Source organism: Barbatula barbatula (genome assembly GCF_947034865.1).
Source record: "Barbatula barbatula genome assembly, chromosome: 19".
Taxonomy (NCBI): domain Eukaryota; kingdom Metazoa; phylum Chordata; class Actinopteri; order Cypriniformes; family Nemacheilidae; genus Barbatula; species Barbatula barbatula.
Window position 1 is genome coordinate 13,956,151 of NC_136782.1, and position 20,057 is coordinate 13,976,207.

The 20,057-nt window shown below is 39.6% G+C and overlaps 2 protein-coding genes across 2 annotated transcripts; one reads left to right on the forward strand and one right to left on the reverse strand.

The window, feature by feature from the left end:
• Window positions 1-483: 483 nt before the first annotated feature.
• Window positions 484-4,729, forward strand: slc35f2l (info solute carrier family 35 member F2, like). The gene is made up of 8 exons (XM_079481588.1): window positions 484-608; window positions 713-888; window positions 1,022-1,149; window positions 1,390-1,549; window positions 1,750-1,906; window positions 1,989-2,041; window positions 2,190-2,344; window positions 3,845-4,729. The coding sequence occupies exons 1-8, from the start codon at window positions 517-519 to the stop codon at window positions 4,112-4,114; spliced, it is 1,191 nt and encodes a 396-aa protein (XP_079337714.1). The 5' UTR covers window positions 484-516; the 3' UTR covers window positions 4,115-4,729.
• Window positions 4,730-7,215: 2,486 nt separating this feature from the next.
• On the reverse strand, window positions 7,216-20,002 carry mnta (MAX network transcriptional repressor a). Its single transcript, XM_079481587.1, has 6 exons — window positions 19,480-20,002; window positions 16,256-16,802; window positions 16,063-16,104; window positions 15,015-15,126; window positions 8,336-8,528; window positions 7,216-8,209 (listed from the first exon to the last, which is right to left on the reverse strand). Exons 1-6 carry the CDS (start codon window positions 19,550-19,552, stop codon window positions 7,422-7,424), a joined length of 1,755 nt encoding a protein of 584 aa, XP_079337713.1. The 5' UTR covers window positions 19,553-20,002; the 3' UTR covers window positions 7,216-7,421.
• Window positions 20,003-20,057: the final 55 nt, after the last annotated feature.

The window sequence follows — 20,057 nt, forward strand, 5'->3', positions numbered from 1 at the left end:
GACAATGAGCAATTCACACACACTTTTTACATTGTATCCAATACTCACTCATTTACATTTAGGCATTTGGCAGACGCTTTTATCTAAAGTGACTTACATTGCATTATCCTATACATTATTTACATAGCTATCTTCAATCCCCTGGGATAAAATCCACAACCTTGCATTTTATTATAAACAGCCAGTGAGTTTTGTTAAAGTTACCTCCTTTGGATAGCAACTATCAAGATTTTCGGATTTCTACTAACATTATTTAATATTGTAAAATAAGATTATGTATTTGTATGTTATAGTATTGCATTAGGTTAAGGCAGGCTCGTATATTTGTCTTTGTGGTGAAGGATATTCTTTTATTCTGTATGGTTTTGAATGTCAAAGACTATCTTCTTTAGCGCTTCATCTTAAAGTTCAAGATCATTGCACTGTGAGATTTCTGCTCTGGTTTGTACTTTATCAAACTGTAAATGATTAAACTTGTTACTCACTGATATGGTGTCTCAAAGCTCTCTGAAATGAATGACACGAGACAAGATGCCTCAAGAGCGGCTGAACACTCTCTGCTCTGAAATGAGAGAGGGGTTGCAAAAGTTGGGAGATGTCTTCACATGGTGAGTGGACACAGCTTTACATATGCAAGATCTTTCAGTTTACCTTATGATTAGTGGTTAAATGATCCATCACAAATTATGAGTTAACCGTCTGTTATTTACAGGCAACTGTTAAGAACTATGCTGATGGGACAAATCCTATCAGCGCTGATTTGTGGAACTGCTGTAACATCTCAATATCTGGCTTCTGTTTACTATCTGAATACACCCATGCTTCAGAGCTTTATAAATTACACCCTCCTTTGCATCACATATACCACAGCATTGATATTCAGAAAAGGTATCTAAATGAATACATCAGAAATGTATCTGTAACTTAGGATCACTGTGTTCTTTGTGTAAATAAGGTCTGTATGTGGTTCCAAACATTTTCTTTGGCATGTAATATCCAGGACGTCTCTCTTTTAATGTAGGCGATGGCAATATTTTGCAGATATTAAAGACAAAATGGTGGAAATATGTCTTATTGGGACTTATAGATGTGGAGGCAAATTATGCAGTGGTGAAAGCATACCAGTTCACCACATTAACCAGCATACAGGTGACAGTTGTATATCTGTGTGCTTAAATTATGTCATGATAAAGTAAACATCGGTATTTACTAAAACTGATTATAATTTTAAAGTTGCATTTTAGAATACTGTATGTCACTTGTTGCATGCATCCATGCATGACTTGTTCTTGCTACACATTGAAAAAAATATAAATCAGATTTGCAAGATGCTGTTTAATTATAACTGCAATTCTGTACTTATTATATGTTCTGTATTATTGTTTTCAGCTTCTGGACTGCTTTGTTATCCCGGTTCTGATGATCCTGTCCTGGTTTTTCTTGAAAACCCGCTATAGGATCACTCACTTTGTATCTGTGTGTATATGTCTGGCTGGGGTGGGAGCCATGGTGGGGGCAGACATCCTTGCGGGTCAGAACCAGGGATCTTGTAAGAATTAATAGTTAAAACAATTATTTGAAAGAATAAAAAGGCCAGCATTGCTGGTCTCAAACATACTTTATGATGTCATCTGGTCTTTTTAGCCCAGATGGGTTTCTTTCCAATAAATTGTCCAGAACATAATTCAGCATAGTGTAATGTGCCATTACGCAATGAAACCTTACTATTATTCATGCCTGTGTCAACAGCAAGTAACATTCTCCTTGGGGATGGTCTGGTTCTCGTCAGTGCTACTCTATACGCCATTTCTAATGTGTGCCAGGAGTACACAGTGAAGAATTTGAGCCGGGTTGAGTTTCTGGGCATGATTGGGCTCTTCGGAACGGTCATCAGTGGAATTCAACTGTGAGATTTGTTGAGTTGTTAATCACAAGAGGTCTGTTCATAAATGAGCTACTTGCATCATCGCCATCATCTTTTCTTGCAGAGGCATTATTGAACACAGCGAAGTGACCAAAATTCAATGGAAGTGGGAAATTGGTAAAGTATGGCAAATACTATAAAAGAGAATAAAAAGTAACTTGTATAGAGATAGTTAGACCAATGACACCAAAGATGTACTCATCGTACATTTGAAAGCTCTGTGAAGATGTTTTCTCTTAGTTTTATATTTCAACTTTCTTCGCAGCTCTTCTCTTGGCTGGATATGCACTGTGCATGTATGGCTTTTATAGCATGATGCCCATAGTGGTAAAGATGACTAGCGCCACAGCAGTAAACCTTTCCCTGCTCACCGGAGACCTCTTCAGCTTGTTTTGTGGACTCTTTCTGTTTCATTACTCTGTAAGTATTTAAACATAAAATGGTGGCTCAGTTAAAACATGAGAAAATGCTAAAAAAAGTTAAAGTAGAAATTACATAAATAACTGTGACCTTTTAAATAGATTAAATTGGTTGCTTGCTTTATTATTATAAATGATTTATTCATGAACAACATTTTTTAAGATTCATTTGCAATTGTAATCTTTAATCAAAAACTCTGCCCCTCTCAACAGCAAAACCACATGATATAGGACTACCACTTTTTTGTTTTGCTTATTGTGACTGTCCAATGGCCAGACATTTTTAGCCCTCCCCTTCAGGCCCAAATTACAACAAACTAATCCAAAAGGAAATGGCAAAATATAGTCCTGCCCTACATTTTCACTGGGATATACGTCATGGTGGAAAAGTGCTCTAAGTGAACGGTGTCCCAATGAGAAGGGAGCCAGAGTCCTTACCAGTGCCCAGACCATTGTATACTGAACGCTTTTCCATCATCGCGCCAAATTGTTATCGTTGCTTAATCGTTCCACTGTAGACCTATATAATTGCCTATTTCAGACAGTATGGTTAATATTCATATAGTTAATTTAGTTAATATTTAAGTATAACATATATTTGACTCTTATATACATTTCGGACCACTTCAAAGAACATTTTAACTTATTTTATTGTAGTGGGGATTTTTACAATCTCCCTAAAGTATGTATTTAACTCTTTTTTTATATTTTCAATGTGCAATGTGTACAGTCATCATTAGAGGAGCGAGGATATGCCATTTCACTTGATTTAATTCCTCACTCCTTGCATCTTTTCCTTGCTCCCTTCCCTCGCATCCTGAAGGGGTGGAGCTAAGGCCCAAGGAAAGGAAGTGAAGAAAGGAGATAAGGATGCACAAATAAGAATTGAGAAGCACCCATAATGATTGAGTCATTCATCAAGACACTTGCTTCATTCTTGAATTAATCAGCTGTTTTAAACGAGTTAGTTGAATGATTCATACACAAAAAAAATGTGCCACCCCCTTCTGTTCGTTTTAGTCACATTTAAAGTAAGCCTTACATTTTCCTTTATAAGCATTAAAAAACATTCTTACATTGATTGAATCAGTTCCTATGTAAAAAAGATTACTAGACACTAGTTTTTTTAAATCTTACCACAGTTAATATTAAAGCATACTACAGCATTTACTTTTTCCAATTACTACAGTTAATACTACAAATATTGTAGTGTGAAGTATAGGAATAGGGAGCGGTTTGAGACACAGCCCGTTTCTTTCTTTCTCCTATTGAAAGCAATGTTTTACCACTCAAGGGTCCCGGCATGTTCACGTAGAAAAGTGATGTCAATGCAGCACCTCTATATGGCACTGCATGAACTAGATGTTTCCTAGAAGTCTACTGCAGGTCATTGGGACATCAAGAAAATGACTTATGACAATGTTTCACAGTTTTTGTCGTCTTTTCAATGAACCAGATGATTTGAACAAAAATTTTTGGAACCCACTGTTTCCTTCCTCAGTTTTCAGGACTTTATGTTGTGTCACTGGTGGTGATCCTGATCGGTTTCATTATGTTTAATTCCGTTCCCCCACTGACTCCGCCTCTTGCCACGGCATCTGATGAGGAAGGATCTGACAATCACACTACTGAATCTGATCATGAGAATACTCCGACGTGTGTGGAGATGACAACATGTGCGCATATGGATCTGGAGAGAAATCAAGTCAAGAACTGGCTTAATGAAAGACAACCAGACAACAGTGTTGTCATAAACAGTGCTAAACTCTAGCGTATGTATTAAACTGAAAAGCAAAAAAGGTTATAGATATGCTTTTGTTTATCATTAACAGTGACTCAAATGCATCATAATCTCACAATGGTTACAGTACATTTTCGTTACAAGGATGTAACCGATTGTTTTATCCCATTTAGTTATTTTTATTAATTAAAGGATATCATTATATAGAAAATTATATTAATTGTACAGTGGATGTGTGGATGGCATTACTGTCAATGTAAGCTAATATTTATTTTACAAGGCGGTTGGTGAAAACCGTAAATTAAAGATAATCTGTAAATGTATTGTTGCCAGAATGAGCAAGCAATTTTTATTATTAATGTATTCATCTTTCAGTACTTTTTAAAGAGCTCACTTTCCCAATGGAGGATTTTTAATCTGTGATGATATTCGTCTTTTGGTTTGGTTTTATAAAGTTTGGAGACAATAATTTCTCGCTAATGTACAATGCCACAACTTTCATGTCTCATATAAAGGCTTTGATTGAATGAATTGGTTTTGATTTAGATAATACTAAACATTTAAATGATTACAACTGGTATAATGTAAGACCAAAACATACATAGGAAACCATTTTTCCTATTAAATGTATCAAGATTTATTTTTATTTAGCATTTGTTCTCTTTTATTTATAACATTGGACAGTTAGATCTATATGCAGTCCCAAATTTACAGGCTATATACAACTTAAACTTTCTCCATAGGGAAAACACACTAAATATATATATCTGCATGTATATATATATATATATATAATATCAGTGTGGAAAGAGGTCTGAAAAATTGCCCCAACATAAACAGTACTGTCCATGGTCCCAGAAATGTATAAACATATTTTAAAAGTTACCACAAAACAAGAATCATCCATCTAACGTTACATGCGAAAACAGCCACATCATTTCTGAAGATACATCTAAGTTATCAACAGTTGTGTACGTTCTACAGCGTGTAAATACACAAAACTAAAACATGACAAACCAAACCATAAAAAGAAGTCTAATGCATTTACTTACACACACTGCACAAGCTTGCAAAAGCAAAACAAATGCAGGGATTTGCACAATAAAACACTAAGCTGATTTGTAAACCTGGTTTGCTCATAAGGGACAGCCAAACTATATCACAGTGTTCTTTTAAAATCGAATCTCTCTACACAGCGCGTTTAAAACATTCTGACATCAACATAAATGCGTGAAAATATTTCATTAAGGAATACAAAGTGACATACATCCACCTTTCAGCTCCATCGAAACGACATTGCTCAAACGCTGATGACTTAAAGCCCATGTGATTAACAAAAAAAAATGCTTTTTCATTCCACAAACTTTTACTACCTAAAACAAACCAACATTTATCACCAATGGCAAGATTAGCCGTTGCCTGCCTCATGTCTAAACGCTGGAATACATTCACAGTGACATCTAGAAATGTTCAACTTCTTTGCAATTGTTCCACAAACGAATGGCTATTCAACATTTGTTTATTCCTCTAAGCAATTCACATACTACTTATCTAGATTTAAATAGGTGACTGTTACTGAATAACTTATTTTCTGAATGAGTGCAGTTGCAAACAGAGAACATGAGGGGGCGTGAACATACAACAGGACTGCAGATTGAAAAGGCACTGCTGTCAAACTCACTTCAACTATTCGCGTGACATTCACAAAACACAAGACTCTATGCCAGCTAGAGTACAACGACCAAATGACGTAAACTCTGCAAAAAAATAATGCCATATAGAAGCATCCGAAATGTGCTCCGTGTTAGCGGCCAACTACATGGTTAACTACTGATAATGAAGTCTGGCATCACGTGCTCTCGGAAATTCGATAATTCCCACTTCAACCCCGAAGTATTTTATGGAATGGTGGTCTTTTAATGTTGACAGACACTTGTCAAGTTTTAATGAATCATCAATACTAATGCGAGTAATTCCAGACGTTACTTTCGCGTCTGTGGTGGGAAATATCTCGCTTCCGAGGTGTCTCGAAAGCAGCATAACTTCAAGGTTTGAGTGAAGGCGGAACAGGTGACGTGATATTAAAGCAACAGTTCACTCAACAATAAAATTCTGTCATTAATTACATTAGTTGATAAAAAATGTAAAGCATCTTCAGATTTTCTCTATACAATGACAGTTCAACATTCCTGTAGCTCAATTGGGAGAGCATTGCATTAGCACCGCTTTGGATAAAAGTGTCTCTCGTCCAAATTCATAAAATGAAAATAAATGTAGTGTGCAGTCTTCTAAAGCTACAATACATTGTAAAAGAACTGAGCGAAATGAAAATCTTCATCTTTGTTGTTGCTCTTAAATGTGCAGTAGTTTGGATGTTATATGCATCAGTGGTGGATATAGAGAAGATTTACAAATATTTAGCGTACATGTTTTGACAGTAAAAGGCAAATTTTCATTTCTGGGTGAACTGTTCCTTTAAGACAGAACTGTAGGGACTTAAGGAGGTTATGGTTGAGATTTAAGTCCGGGCACTGGTGAGGACCCTGGCTTCCTTCTCATCGGGACACCTTCAACTTAGAGCGCTTTTCTATCATAGCGCCGAATCGTTCTCGTTGCTGAATAGTTCCACTCCGTGCCGATCCATGCCAGCCAGTACGTAAATGGTTTAATTTTCCACTGGGATTTTAAAAAATGTAAACACAAACGAATCACAGGCTGCCTTGGAAACACAAGAGACTGAGCTATAATGCCTTTTTCGAGCATTCATTAGCACGATTCAGGACGGTTAGACAACCGTGCCGACAATTCAGAGCCGAAAACAGTTTGTAATCGTGCAGTGTCGAACCAGGCTCATGTGAAAACATAACTTTAACCGTTTCAGACTTTGCTTAGAACGGTTCAGCGTGATGGTGGAAAAAGCGCTCAAAGTATTCCGGTTTACCTGAAAAGTCTATGAGGTGTTAAAAGTGTGAGGTATCAAACCTTTAGTAACAGTCAGACCGATAGTCGATTTCAACTGATCAGACCATCGCATTTCCATCATGACATACACCGAGTAGCACATGAGCACACCAAACATCAAACTCCGCCTTAACCTGCACATAAAGATAGAAATTCTCTTTTTTTTCTTTAATTATATTTCATTATATAGCAATAGACATTCAATAAATTTCTCTCTTTTGCTTTGAGTCTTTATAAAGTTTTTTTTTTTTAATACTTTCTTGTCATTTGGAATGTACTGTAGCGCAATATTTCATTTTGATTGCAATGCATCATTGGGGCGGGGCATAACATTTTGACCAGTCTGTGTCTATTAAATCCAGGCATCAGTATCGCTTCAGGCCAGCTTTAGCGAGCTGACTGGGAAGGAGGGCATGGTCACCATGGTGACCGGGTTAAGGACGGTCTGTCCGACTAAGTGAGGGTGATGGGTGACCACCTGAGTACCTATCGCCGTCTGCTTGCCAACCATGGTGGCCTGCGTGCTGGCGGCAGACATGCCATTCAACTGGCCGTGAGAGAACGTGTGTGCGATGTGGCCCATGACCGTCGACTGCGTGACCGCAACAGGCTGAGGGTAGATTGTAGGAAGTTGGGCCACCGGGTGTACCGTGATGTGGCTGATAGATTGAGGTCCGGAAGCCAGCTGTACGGAACTGGAGGGGGCAATATGGGCCACATGCTTTGAGCCCGACTGGATGACATGGTTGATGGTCTGGATGACGGAGGCGTGTGTTGCCGATCCGGCGTGAGCGATGACGGTGGGTTGGAGGCTGGACGCCGTCATTATGCGCGTGTGGGCTGGAGTAAGGGTCTGCGGTGCCACCAATGCATGCGACTGCTGGATGGCTGAAACGAAGGCGGGGCCGTTGGGAGCCTGTGCTGGTGTCGGGGACATAACTGGAGCTGTGATTGGGGAGGCAACAGGGGACAGCTGAGCCGAGGGAACGGGGGGTAAAGTCGTACATAGCATCTGTGGAATAGAAACATGCTGTGTTATGAGAGAAGAAGCAGGCCAGGACTTTTTAAACTCTGGATGAGGCGCAGGAGGCACTTTGGGTAAGGCATTGGGCGTAGCTGACAAGCTCTCGTCTTCAATGTCTTCATCAATGTTGTCTTCACCTTCTGTGGAGAGAAAAAGCTGAATTATGCATTTGCTATAAATTACTTTAGTTAAAATTAAACATTATGCTCAACTGAGCTATGAGCTGAACAGCAAACAAGGCACTTGGTAGATGTTTGTAGTACTACCTGAGGCGGTGGAGGTAGAGGCCTGGTCATCATCAGGTTGGACAGTCTGTCGGAGAACACGATCAATCTCAATAACGTCCAATCGCTGACTCAGTTCATTCTTCAACTCGGCCAATCTCTGTTGCAGAGCGATTTTCTCCCGTGCCAAACGCTCCATCTCATGCTCGTAGTCCTTCTCCTTCCTCTTTAGAGTCTACAGCAAGAGATGAAACACATAAATGTTCTGATGAGCAGCAAAAAACACCAACATGTCCACGGGCATGGGAGATATTTCCTAAAGCTCTCTGTAATTTCTAACTATCTATAACATTATTTAAAATATACCCAGGGAACCTTGTGGGTGAAATCTAATTGTAAAATTGTGGCATATATATTTGTGTGATAGCCTCAACATTTGGCTTTTGTCCATGGAACATACTGAGGCGACTTTTTCTTTAATAACTTTCTTTCAAATGTCCTTTTAAAATACATAATTGAAATAATAATTTCAATAATACTTTCAGTATAAATATAGTTAGAAAACAATATTTCTACCAGTTTTAAAATCAAAATATTGTTTCTATTTGCCGAAAATAAAACTGGAGAAACAGGTCAAAATAACAGTTAAGATGCTCTGTATTTTTACAGACCTCAAATAATGCAAAGAAAACAAGTTCATATTCACGTTTAAGCAATACAACCGTAATATTTCAAAATGATTTTTTTGTCATAGGTTTTTATCAGTTTTCATGTTTCTTTTCGTGCTGTCAGTCTTTCACATTGCCGACCGATGACTCCTGATTTTGTTGAAATTCAACAAACACTGGACTGGAATGACCACAATACATCTAAAAATGCTGATTTGAAATGAAACTGGTCTTTTTTCTGCAGCTGTAAGTTAACTAATCAATATAAAATCAACTAAGATTGCAGATTAATATCCGAGTACTTTAATACTGCCATTATCACATTTTCAGCATACTCTAATAAGAATAAGTGTTACAATTAACATTGAATAATTCAATCTTAAAATCCCTCATTTTCCCACACCATGTCACATGCGCTGGCTCTGCAGAAATAATAACAGCGTAGAATGCAGATCCAGGGTGGTCATTCGATATGGGTGCAGGTGTGTGAAGATTAAGGAGGAAGTGCAGGTTGGGTTCGATAAGGTCAGCCGTCTGCATCTCGTGTCCTTGTGGATACGACAGCTCAAGGAACCAATCGATACAAGGCACTTCCTATAGAAGGCTGAGAGAGCCCTGCTTCCTCTCTGAGGTGTCAGTGCCTTTGTCTCAACAAATGAAATGCTGGGAAATACTACCGTCGCCAAGGCAACAGTCAAAGAAACGTCACTGTTGCCACAGTAACGGAGCACGTGCAACTGAGTGCGACCGTGTGTAGCCTGCATTGGGCAGTAGTATAAAAGCCTGTTTGACGGAGTACCCCTTTATATATTTGTGTGTGTACCCACATCTATATCTAACCCCAAATATTAATGAAAGAGTTTCCTTTTGTCTGCATGTTAAAGACAGTTACAAAAAAGCCATCTCTTGTCTCTTTTTCCACAAGTGAGCCCTCCTTTCCTTGGGGGGCAGGCGCATTCCTTTCTGGTTGTCTGCACCAGCCCCTCGCCGACCCAACCCCCACCACTGATGGGACCTGTTGACAGCTCTTCTGCTCTGTGTGCTGTACCAGGATCAGCTCCAGCCCACAGCTGTGCGTGCCTACCACTATTAGTCACACACACACACAGCCTGGGCTGCTCCACAGACACCCAAACCCAGTGAACTCCCGTTGAGCAGAGCAGAGCCTCCATCCCTCCGTCTCCTGCTATAGCCTAAAGCAGCTTTGAGGAGCAAAGGGATGTGGATGAGGATGAGGACCCGGTCTGCAGTGAACAGTCGACTTTTTTTATTGATATGTATTGTTTATTTGATTTGTCCATGTATTGTTAAAGTTAGCTTGTTTGAATCATGATTGATTTAATATTATGTAAAAATCATAATACGTGACACACATTAACATATTTAATAACATATGTAATAAAAACAATATTTAATAAAAAAAATATTTAGATATTATATATATTTATAAAGGTCTTTGCACATACATTAATTTTCGTACGCTTTTTTTCATATTTGCCGCTGGTTTGTTTGGTGTCTGTGAATTGTAAGAACGCCTAGCTCAAACCGCTTGCTACGGATGTGGAAAACACTGAAAATCTAAATCGCTCCAAACGAATCATAGGACGGACGAAAATATCGGAGGCAGTGTGTAAATGTGATCGACACAAAGTGAGGTTGTATTTATTTTTTGATGTGCGGAAATTTCGGATGCAATGTGCAGTGGCCTTAAGAGCCGAGTTAAGACACTTCTAATGAGTCTCTGTAGTCCATGTCTCACAAGCCAAGCACATGATGTTTACCCTCAGTTTGTCATCTTTATTTAAGCCCCGCCCATGACTATACCCACGTAAAAGTGTGCAAGTGTGTCATCATTGTAAGGCTACATGAAAAGTATGAATAGGATGTAACTTGAGAATTGGATGTGTATGAGAAATGCAATTGGTAACGCTTTATTGTGAGGTTGTAAACGAACATGAACTAACAATGAGCAGTGGAATGATTGATCACTGTTATTGTTAGCTAATGCATTAACTAATTGTTAACAAATACAACCTTGTAAAGCGTTACCATAAAAACTAGACAATATCATATTCAATGCAGATGGGGAAGGGCCGTTCTGGAGAACAGAGAGTGAGAGAGAGAGAGAGAGAGATAGTCGGCCACGTTGCACCCATGCTCTTGCTCATAAACAAGCCTGCTGTGAAGGATATCCCGTGACTCGGTAACTGTCCATTCAAGCCTGGCTGGGTCTCTGGTTTGCAGCGTCAGTATGAGCAAAGAGATAGCTCAACCAACAACATGCATTTCGTTTTAACTGTCAATCTTGGCGACTCAAGTTTTTAGGCGGCTTGCATGTCTCTACTAGAGATGTAGGCGCATTATTATTTTTGTCAACTGAAATGTTTAAAAAAGATTATAGGAAAATAGAGAGGCTCAGAGAAAACCTTTAAGCGAGTTAGCTTTTTAGGACTTCAGGTTCCATCGCTCCAAAGTCTATCGTTTTCTTTTTGGTAAATCGCCCGAAATATGGTCTGTGGTAAACAAAACCTCGAAACATTTTCATGTTTTTCTATTCTTCGACAAAGCACACAAGTAACCGCTTGTGATTTTTTAAAGCCTTATTGTGACTTAAAAACGGCGGTTGCCCAAAAGATTCCGGGGACGTCATCGCACATATAAAGCTCACAAATAATGCAACATGGGCACAAATATCTTAATACATAGATGCGGATTCATTCACAGAGTACTTTTCTTACCAGGGAACAAATTTTGTATAAAGTTTGAAAAAGTTTGTTGGAGGTGACATTGATTTCGAGTGACCTTAAGTGTAATCTGTTTATAGCATCATGTTAGCTTTTTACTTCTGCCGATTGTATTTAGACTTCAAAAGTAACAAATGCGGTCATGCTGCTGAAGACACGGTGTTAGGCTTGTTCGACTTCATGTGGCGCCGCAAGAATCTGCAGCCACCTGACAACAGCAACGCATTGTCCGATTTTGAACGGCGCTGCAGACACTTTACGATGACATGTGCCATTAAAGTACCGCAAGCGGAAACAAGACCAGACACCTAGGTCAGGAGCTGTAGATGCTCAAAATCAGCTGCGAAAGCCTTGATGGCGTCACACGTTATTCTCATTGGCCAGAATGTCCACGTGTATATATATGACACATTCGGTTATGATTATACTGACACAAATTAGATTTTTATATCACATTTTATGTTTATTATACTGATCTTAATACAAAAACATACGTATTTCTATCATATTCACTTCTTCAGTGATAAAGAAAATAATATCCTGTGGTCTGGTGTGGGTTCAGCTCCCTACAGGAAGCATGAAGTGTCCGACCTGACTGCTGTCTTTTTACTCCTCCCCCACTTGCAACCAGCAGATCTCACCAGTCGGAGGCAGGCTAGTATGGGTCAAGTCGAACAAGACTATGGGCTTTCGGTCAAGGGAACCAGCATAGCGCTTACTTATGGGTTAGCCTACAAAAATACGTCATCTCTGAGGTGCTGGATTGACAATAAACATATTTTTTAAAAAGGGGACAATAGCGGCAGTCCTGGCTAATGTTGTGTCCTAAACAAGACAAGACATAAACGAAACCCTTTCCACAACTTGGTACAGACTTGTGGTGGAGACCCAGATTAAAACTGAAACATAAATAATACCTAAATTTACAATGTCTAGAAAAGAGCTGCTTCGACAATGTATGGGCATGATGTATATATATTTATATCCAAACCACTACAATGCAGGAAGCATGTGATCCTACGTAAAAAGACAAGACACTGTTCTCGGAGGAGTATGATGACCAACTGACCCTTTCTTTACTGCTGACACACATCACTGCACAAAGACAGGAAATGAATCAGGAGTGTCACGTGACTCGGGTTTTAAAATCCTGGTGATATGATCTATCACATCCTAGGTGATAATGGCACATCAGGGCTGATGTTAATGTCAAAGAAACACTGAACAAACAATAGATTTTGTTTAACACTTGGACTAAAGTAAAGATCCAAAATATCATCTTGTTTCTGCACTCCACCAAAAACTACCTAGGTACGAACAATCCACTAGTCTGGAATTCACCATTAAAATAACACCTGTGTCACAACACTATCAGCTGGTTTAACAGTACATAAGCCAGAGCGAGAAAAACACAAAATCAAATAAAACTTCCTAAAAAAGTTCAACAGCTAATGCAAGTTTTGAGGATGTGGTTTAGCCAAGATTCCGCTCTATTACGAGTCGGCCATGCTCTGGTAGGAACAGCAGTGGGGCACTGAGCCAGGAGGGGGCCGTCACGGGAGGTGACGTCACGCGGCTCTGTGAAGCCATGTGCTCGCTACTCATGTGGCAGGGAACACGTCGAGCGAGCGAGCGGAGAGAGAGAGAGGAGTGTAGAAGCAAACAAGCGCAGGGGGAGGAATGGAGGAGGAGCTTTGACTAGAAGAAATGACACAGCCAGTACTGCAGGGAAACTCCGGAGACTGTTTTTTTAGCAGTACAATGTTCAAAGCAATGTACTATGGTGCAATGAGTTCGTCTGTTTCCTTGATAAGCAAACTAGCTTTTATCGAAACAGAGCTTTTATTTTCTCAATGTATGAGTAAACAGATGAGCCTTGATACATAATCTGTCAATCTTTCTTTCAATTAAACGTCACAATAACAAATCAATACACTTATCTATCAACTCACTTGGGACTGACAGGGCACGCAACAGCGGTGATGTCACAGGTAAATCGGGCGCCATAAAGATAAATAAAACGAAAAGTAATCTCATCAAACAATCCTCTTATTGTGTCCCTGGAAAAGCTAATTGGTTGGCGAGGGGAAAGTGGGAGGGGCCGTGGGCCGGAGCGCATGCAGAGGCAAACGCGTGGAAGTGAAGCACGTGTTCCTGCCTCCGCCCATGGCCCGGTGAACCTGGACACATGCTGTGCCCCTGCGGCCTCTGGCGCAAAACACATACAAACACAATATTAAAAGACGCCCCGTGACCTACAAACACAAACGCAAGTCTTTTAGCAGGAACACAACACAACAAAAAGAGAGAGAGGAAACAGCTCAAATACGACAATTATTCAACATGAATTCAAAGGAAACTACAAAAGTTTTCCACGAACCCGTCAAACTAGAAGGTTGATGTTAATGTCAACAATGACAACAATGTGACAAGCAATTTTTCAGTCGCGTATCTTTTCAGTAACAATTTTTTTTACAAGTCAACCATTTTAATTGGGATGAATCATTTAAAAAACAGTTCATTTTGAAAGATTCACAAATTCATTGTAAACTTTGTTAAGCCTTTAAAGGCGTTTATTTTGTGGTAAAATATTCTGCCACTGTGTTTTTGATGGTTTTAATAAAAAATTTATTTATGTATGTATATCTACGTTCTCATCGCAAACATGGTTTTCCGGAGAACACAAACAAACGCAATATAGAATTGCATTTTCAATTCTGATTAAATCAGAATCTGCAACTCCCAGTACACTCACAACTCTCTGGAGAAGCCAACGCTGTTTCTGACAGGACGTGTGCTTTAAATAAATACACCGTAAGCCGGGTTGAGCAACAGACACCAGAAAGAGGAAAAGAGAGATAATGATGTAGGCTGGGCTGCTCTAGTGAATTTAAACAGATACTAGAAACAAGCTGCTTAAATCACAGGAGGGGGAACGGAAGAAGGAGGGGGAAGCGATCCCGTGACACGAGTTCTGTTTCTCCAGTTCTCCTAGCGTCTCGCAAATCAGCTGAATCGAATACTTTGATTTTTCTTATGAAGGGTCTGCTCCTCGGCCTGCATGTGTGTGAAAGGGGCACGGATGTATGTTTGTTTTAATAAGAGTGTGGTTTATAATCTCAAATCAAATGCATTACTCATCTTCAAAATCCCATCCTCACATTCATGATTTAAAAAAAAAAAACGCCGCTAATAAAATGTTAAAGCTCAACTATTGCAAAAATCTAGATAATTTTTTTTAATGAATGACAAATCAACATCCTGCCCATTGTATAGCTACATACAGTTATTAACACACGTTTTTCTTACCTGAATGTATCTTAGTGCACTTCTTAAAACGCTCAGATTAGAGGTCTTCTTTTCATCAACATTAGGGATATTCTTCTTAAGGGTCTCGAAACACTCCTTTAAATGAGCCCGTCTGGAAAAAAAGAAAAACATTCGGTATACACGTGTATTTCCAAAATGATCCATCCACATTTTTAAGAACAGATTAAAAATACTACTGGTCAAAAGTTTAGTATCACTCACTCATTCTTTATTTAGATTTTTCTACATTTTAGAATAATAGTAAAAACCCATCAAAACCATGGAATAGTTGTAACTGGGAATTGTGTCGCGACACAAAAGTACCTCAAATAAATGTAAATAATGTTATGTTTTAGCATCTTCAAAGTTGTCACTCTTTGCCTAAAATTGTACACTTGGCGTTGTGTCTTTCAGCTTCTTGAGGTCTCAACCTGGGAAGCTTTTCAAAAAGTACTGAAGGAATTTCTATCCATGTCAAATATTTTTTTATAAAGAAATTAATATGTTTTCACAGTGATTTTTTTCTACAGAGGTCATTTCAAACATTGAAACATACAGCAGTGGGACAAAATAAGAGACCATTCCTATTTTTTTTATTTAATCAGCATTTTTACATGTTTTGTGGTCATTCCAGTCCAGTGTCTGAACTTTTCTTATTTGAGATTTCAAAAGACACAAAGCATATTTTCTTTTATTTTGACCTGTTTCCCCAGTTTTCATTTTCTGCAAATAGAAACAATATTTTTATTTAGAATTTAGAAGAAATTGTTAGTAGGTCACAGAATCAAACAAAAATACCTAAACACATACTTAAAAATAGTAAATTCAGAAACATTTTAAATAATTTTGAATGGTCTTTTTTTCCGCGGCTATCCAACCTTGAGATTAAACCATTTTCAAGATAATGAGAAATCAAGTTTTCACCTGTAGTGTACCTACCAGCTATTTTATTTTTACTAAACGTATAGATGACCACAATATTACACGTGAATTTGTTCCCACAGAGAAAATACAAACAAGGTGACCAGGGACAAAAAGATCACCTTACCTGTTCTTTTCAAGTTTGTTGTGTACTTCTCTTGTTCCTGCCCTGTAAACACAGGTCACAAGGTCTTTTACTTTCCTGTCTTTTACACTCAATTTCCAAACCCCGAACTCAAACACACAGCCATAAACCAGTTATAAAAGTAAACGTTTACTCAGTAGTTCACACGGTCATATACCACCGCTTCCTGACTCACCCTCCAGGTCTTTTCTTCCCATCTATAATACGGTGGTCATCGGGTGGGCTGCCTCTGGCCCCAGGGCTGGGTTGGGTCAAAGGAAGTCCAGGCTGGGGGAGAAGTGCATGCTGGGTAGTTGTGATGATGGAGCCTGGGTAAGGCTGGAGCTGCTGGGGTGGGTGTGGTTTGGTGCCGTTGGACAGAAATAGTGAAATGGGCTCGGCTTTCACCTGAGACGAGATGAGGGGGTGCTGATGAAGCACCTGCTGCTTTGGTAGAGAGTGAACATCGTTTTTGGGAGGAGTCAGGTGGGGTGCTGTCGAGGGGCTGATAGCTGTAGGGAGCGCAGTGGGAGTGGAGGATACCACTGGGATGGGTATGACAGTGATGGGCACAGTGGGGGGAGGAGGCGGGGCCGGTGCGGTTATATGGCGATGCTCTGGACCGGATTCCTCCACCCGAGTCATGTGGTTAATTCGTACAGGGTGAGTATAAGAGTTCACTTCGACTCTGCGTTTCTCAGCCTCCTGTTCACGACGGCGCTTTTCCTGAAGCTCATTTTCTTCTGTTAAGTAAAAAGAGAAAATGAGATGTAAGAGAGAGAATTACATGTTGGGGCAGTAGTGTAACCTTTGACCTCGAGAATATGAGATCCCATTTAACCCTTCATGTTTAAATTTTGACAAACAATTTTTCTGTTTTTTTCCTCAGACATTTTTCAAAAATTTTGACTAAAGGGACATAATGCATTTTTGTTTAACCATCCGTGAAAGGGTTAAACTGGGACATTTTATGGCTCTTAATCCTGCAACAGATCAATGTATCTCAATGGCCCAGCTTGCTGCAAAACAGAAATTGTATCTACCTCACACTGATTTCCTTTGAAGGACCGTTTTGTGCTTACAGACAAATTTGTGATACTGGTTAACAGTTGGGGATAAACCCTGCTCCGACCACATCATGTACAGTGTATTCACAAGTATTTCTAAATGTTAAATTGAGATATTTAGTGCATTTAAACATCAGCTAACATATCCTGGAAATGCTTAGTAGACAAAACAATCCAAAAAGTGCTGCTTTTTGGTATTTTGACAGTGTGCATTTCATCTTAAAGGGGGCAAGTGAATGGGGGGCTTTTAACAACATTACTATTTTCTTCAGTGTTCTGCGTAGAAAGTCATAAAGGTTTGAAATGTCAAGAGGGCGTGTAATTTTCATTTTGAAGGTGAACTATCCGTTTAACCCTCAAGAAGAGATACTACTGCAATCTTTTTCAAATGTAAGGGAGTAGTACAAATATCTTAATCAAATTGCTTCCTCATATCATCTGCGGTGTCATAAAAAAATCAAAACAGTAATTAAACTAATGATAATCCTCTTAATACAAAGAAGTAATAAAGAACGCACGTGTGTATGGTGACCTAGTAAAACGTGTAGTGAGAAACATATGAGCGTGTGTTTGTATGTTTGTGGGATGGCATGAATCTCACTAGAACAGTAGCCGGCAAATCATGCACACACAGCGGATAATGGGACTTTTAAGATTCACATGTGTGTCAAGCAATGGGGGGGGGTTTAAGTGCTTGGCCCTTCACCGACTTAAACTTAATAGCAATACAGAAATCAACCCCCACAACCGGTCTCCCACATGCGAGACCAACGCAAGCATCCTACTGATGTTTAGACCAGATGCAGTGGGGGGTAGATGTGTAGTTACTGTTGGAATCAACAACCAATTACCAAAATACACGAGAAGGCGGACCGTGACTGAAATGTACAATCTCTTTAAAGATACCCATTCCTTTTAGTGAAAGTTACCTATTTGTCAGATAGGGTGACCCATTCCCGAAATGTGACCTCTGCCTTTAACCCATCCAGAGTCATGAACACACATACACCCGGAGCAGTGGGCAGCTTTCACTCCAGAGCAAGGGCATCTCAGTCGTTACCCACCGGCCCTGAGAATCGAACCGGCAACCTTCTGGCCACGAGTCCGACTCTTACCATTAAGCCACAACTACCTCTTTTAGTGTCAGGACTAGCTTAACAGCAGTTTAATAAAACATTACAATGAATCTAGAATGCACTTATTGCCGCCAATAAAGATGGAGAAAATCAAGGCAAATCTAAATATTTTAGGATACTACCATATAAAGTATGCTGCTCATGGAAAAAGACTATGCGCCGGAGTGCAGTGCACTAAATGCTTTTACAGGGTCAGAGTCACATGCTGGGCCACAATGTCAGCAAAAAAGGAAAATAAAATGAAACCGCTTGCGAACATTGGCATCATTTATTGAAATATGTAGTAAAACGACTGACTACTTCTGTTCTATAATGTTGTGAGATACAAAAAGCCTATAAATGAGCTCGTGAATAATGTTCTTCTAAAGTATGTCATTCTTTCCATGCACTAGTGCAAAACGATTTTTTACATTTGTAAAGTGTGTTATATAACTACAATTTCAGAAAAGAAAGCAGTGGGTTACTGTCCTACTTTCCCTCTGGTTGCCTGGCGCGCACATGGAAAAAGGGGGAGGGGTTGGTTCGCGCGGATCCTGTAAGAAGGCGTGATCGAGACAGACACATCACTGGGGGCGTGGTTAAATCGGACACATCATTGAAATGCTTGAGAAAGCGCCAGTCGTCGACGCATGGAGCGCGGGAGGGAAAAACAATAATCAGATTATCCAAAATAGATCAATCGTGCACCACTTCGTTTAACAACGTTAAATATAGCGTTATATGCTTTTAGAATGCAGATGTGAGGGCTTGCGATAATCCGGCAATGCGTTAGGTAATACAGCGCAACTGGCATTTGAGCACGAAGCCACCGCCCTTTCAAGCAAGCAGGTATGTTTTCCTAAACAGGCACCGAAGCCCCCTGCATTGCATTTAAAAGTAAGGTCACGAACTTTCCCGGCCGTCAAAGGAAATCTAAGTAACGTGCATTTTCGTGCATGGCTGTCACTTCGAATAGTAATGGATTGATACACCTTGAAAAAAAAGCGTAAAGAAAGCACGTGTCGTGTTATCATTGACTGAACGTTTATAATATTTCATGCCACTTTCCGCCAAATATCCTAATATCACGCAGGTTATGACATCCCACGAAACAAATAGCTTTATCAAATTAACAAGACACGACATTACAGAACAACACTGGTTCGTTTTGGCAAGTCCCCCTCTGCCATTTGTGTAGGTTTGCGTCCCCACTGTCCCATGATCTTTCATTTTCTTACCACGTGTTTTCTGTTGTTGCTGGGCTTGCAATTCCAAAAACTTCGCCGCCTCTAACAGCGTCTCGATGCTCATCTCTGTTCGTTGTATTGTCGGTTCCACAATCAATGGCTGAAACTAATTAAAAAACACTAACTAGCCGGATTCAAATCTTCTGTGAGGGATCCGACCTTCACACCTATTAAAAATAATAAAATTAAAGAAAATACGTGACTGGATCCCCCTTTGAAATCACTCTTCCACGCACGAAGAGGAGTCACGACAAGATGGCGGGTTACGGTGTTCAGTCGACATATCGAGCCATTGTACAGACAGTTCGACCCCGCCCCTTCAACGTAACCCCGCCCACGTATACATTTTTTAAAACACGGACATGCCCCGTTGTAAATCTTCGCTTGCATTCGACAATTCACGATTAATGGCGAAATTTAAGAACATCGGAGTAACGTGTAGTATCAAAGTTGTTGTGTGCTGTTTAAATTCGCCTTCCTTAACGCCTAAAAATGTATCCAGCTTTTACGCAATACAACTACAAAGCCACGCCCCTACTTGATTAATAAAACATTAGATGAGAGCAGCC

Excerpts from the sequence above, each read along its gene's own strand:
- mnta (XM_079481587.1), bottom strand. The coding sequence starts at position 19,552 with ATGAGCATCGAGACGCTGTTAGAGGCGGCGAAGTTTTTGGAATTGCAA. Across the intron at positions 8,529-15,014 it reads GTGCACTAAGATACATTCAG|ACTCTAAAGAGGAAGGAGAA; the intron begins GTAAGAAAAACG and ends CTCTTGCTGTAG. Across the intron at positions 8,210-8,335 it reads CTCTACCTCCACCGCCTCAG|AAGGTGAAGACAACATTGAT; the intron begins GTAGTACTACAA and ends TTCTCTCCACAG.
- slc35f2l (XM_079481588.1), top strand. The coding sequence starts at position 517 with ATGACACGAGACAAGATGCCTCAAGAGCGGCTGAACACTCTCTGCTCT. Across the intron at positions 609-712 it reads TTGGGAGATGTCTTCACATG|GCAACTGTTAAGAACTATGC; the intron begins GTGAGTGGACAC and ends TGTTATTTACAG. Across the intron at positions 1,150-1,389 it reads CCACATTAACCAGCATACAG|CTTCTGGACTGCTTTGTTAT; the intron begins GTGACAGTTGTA and ends TATTGTTTTCAG.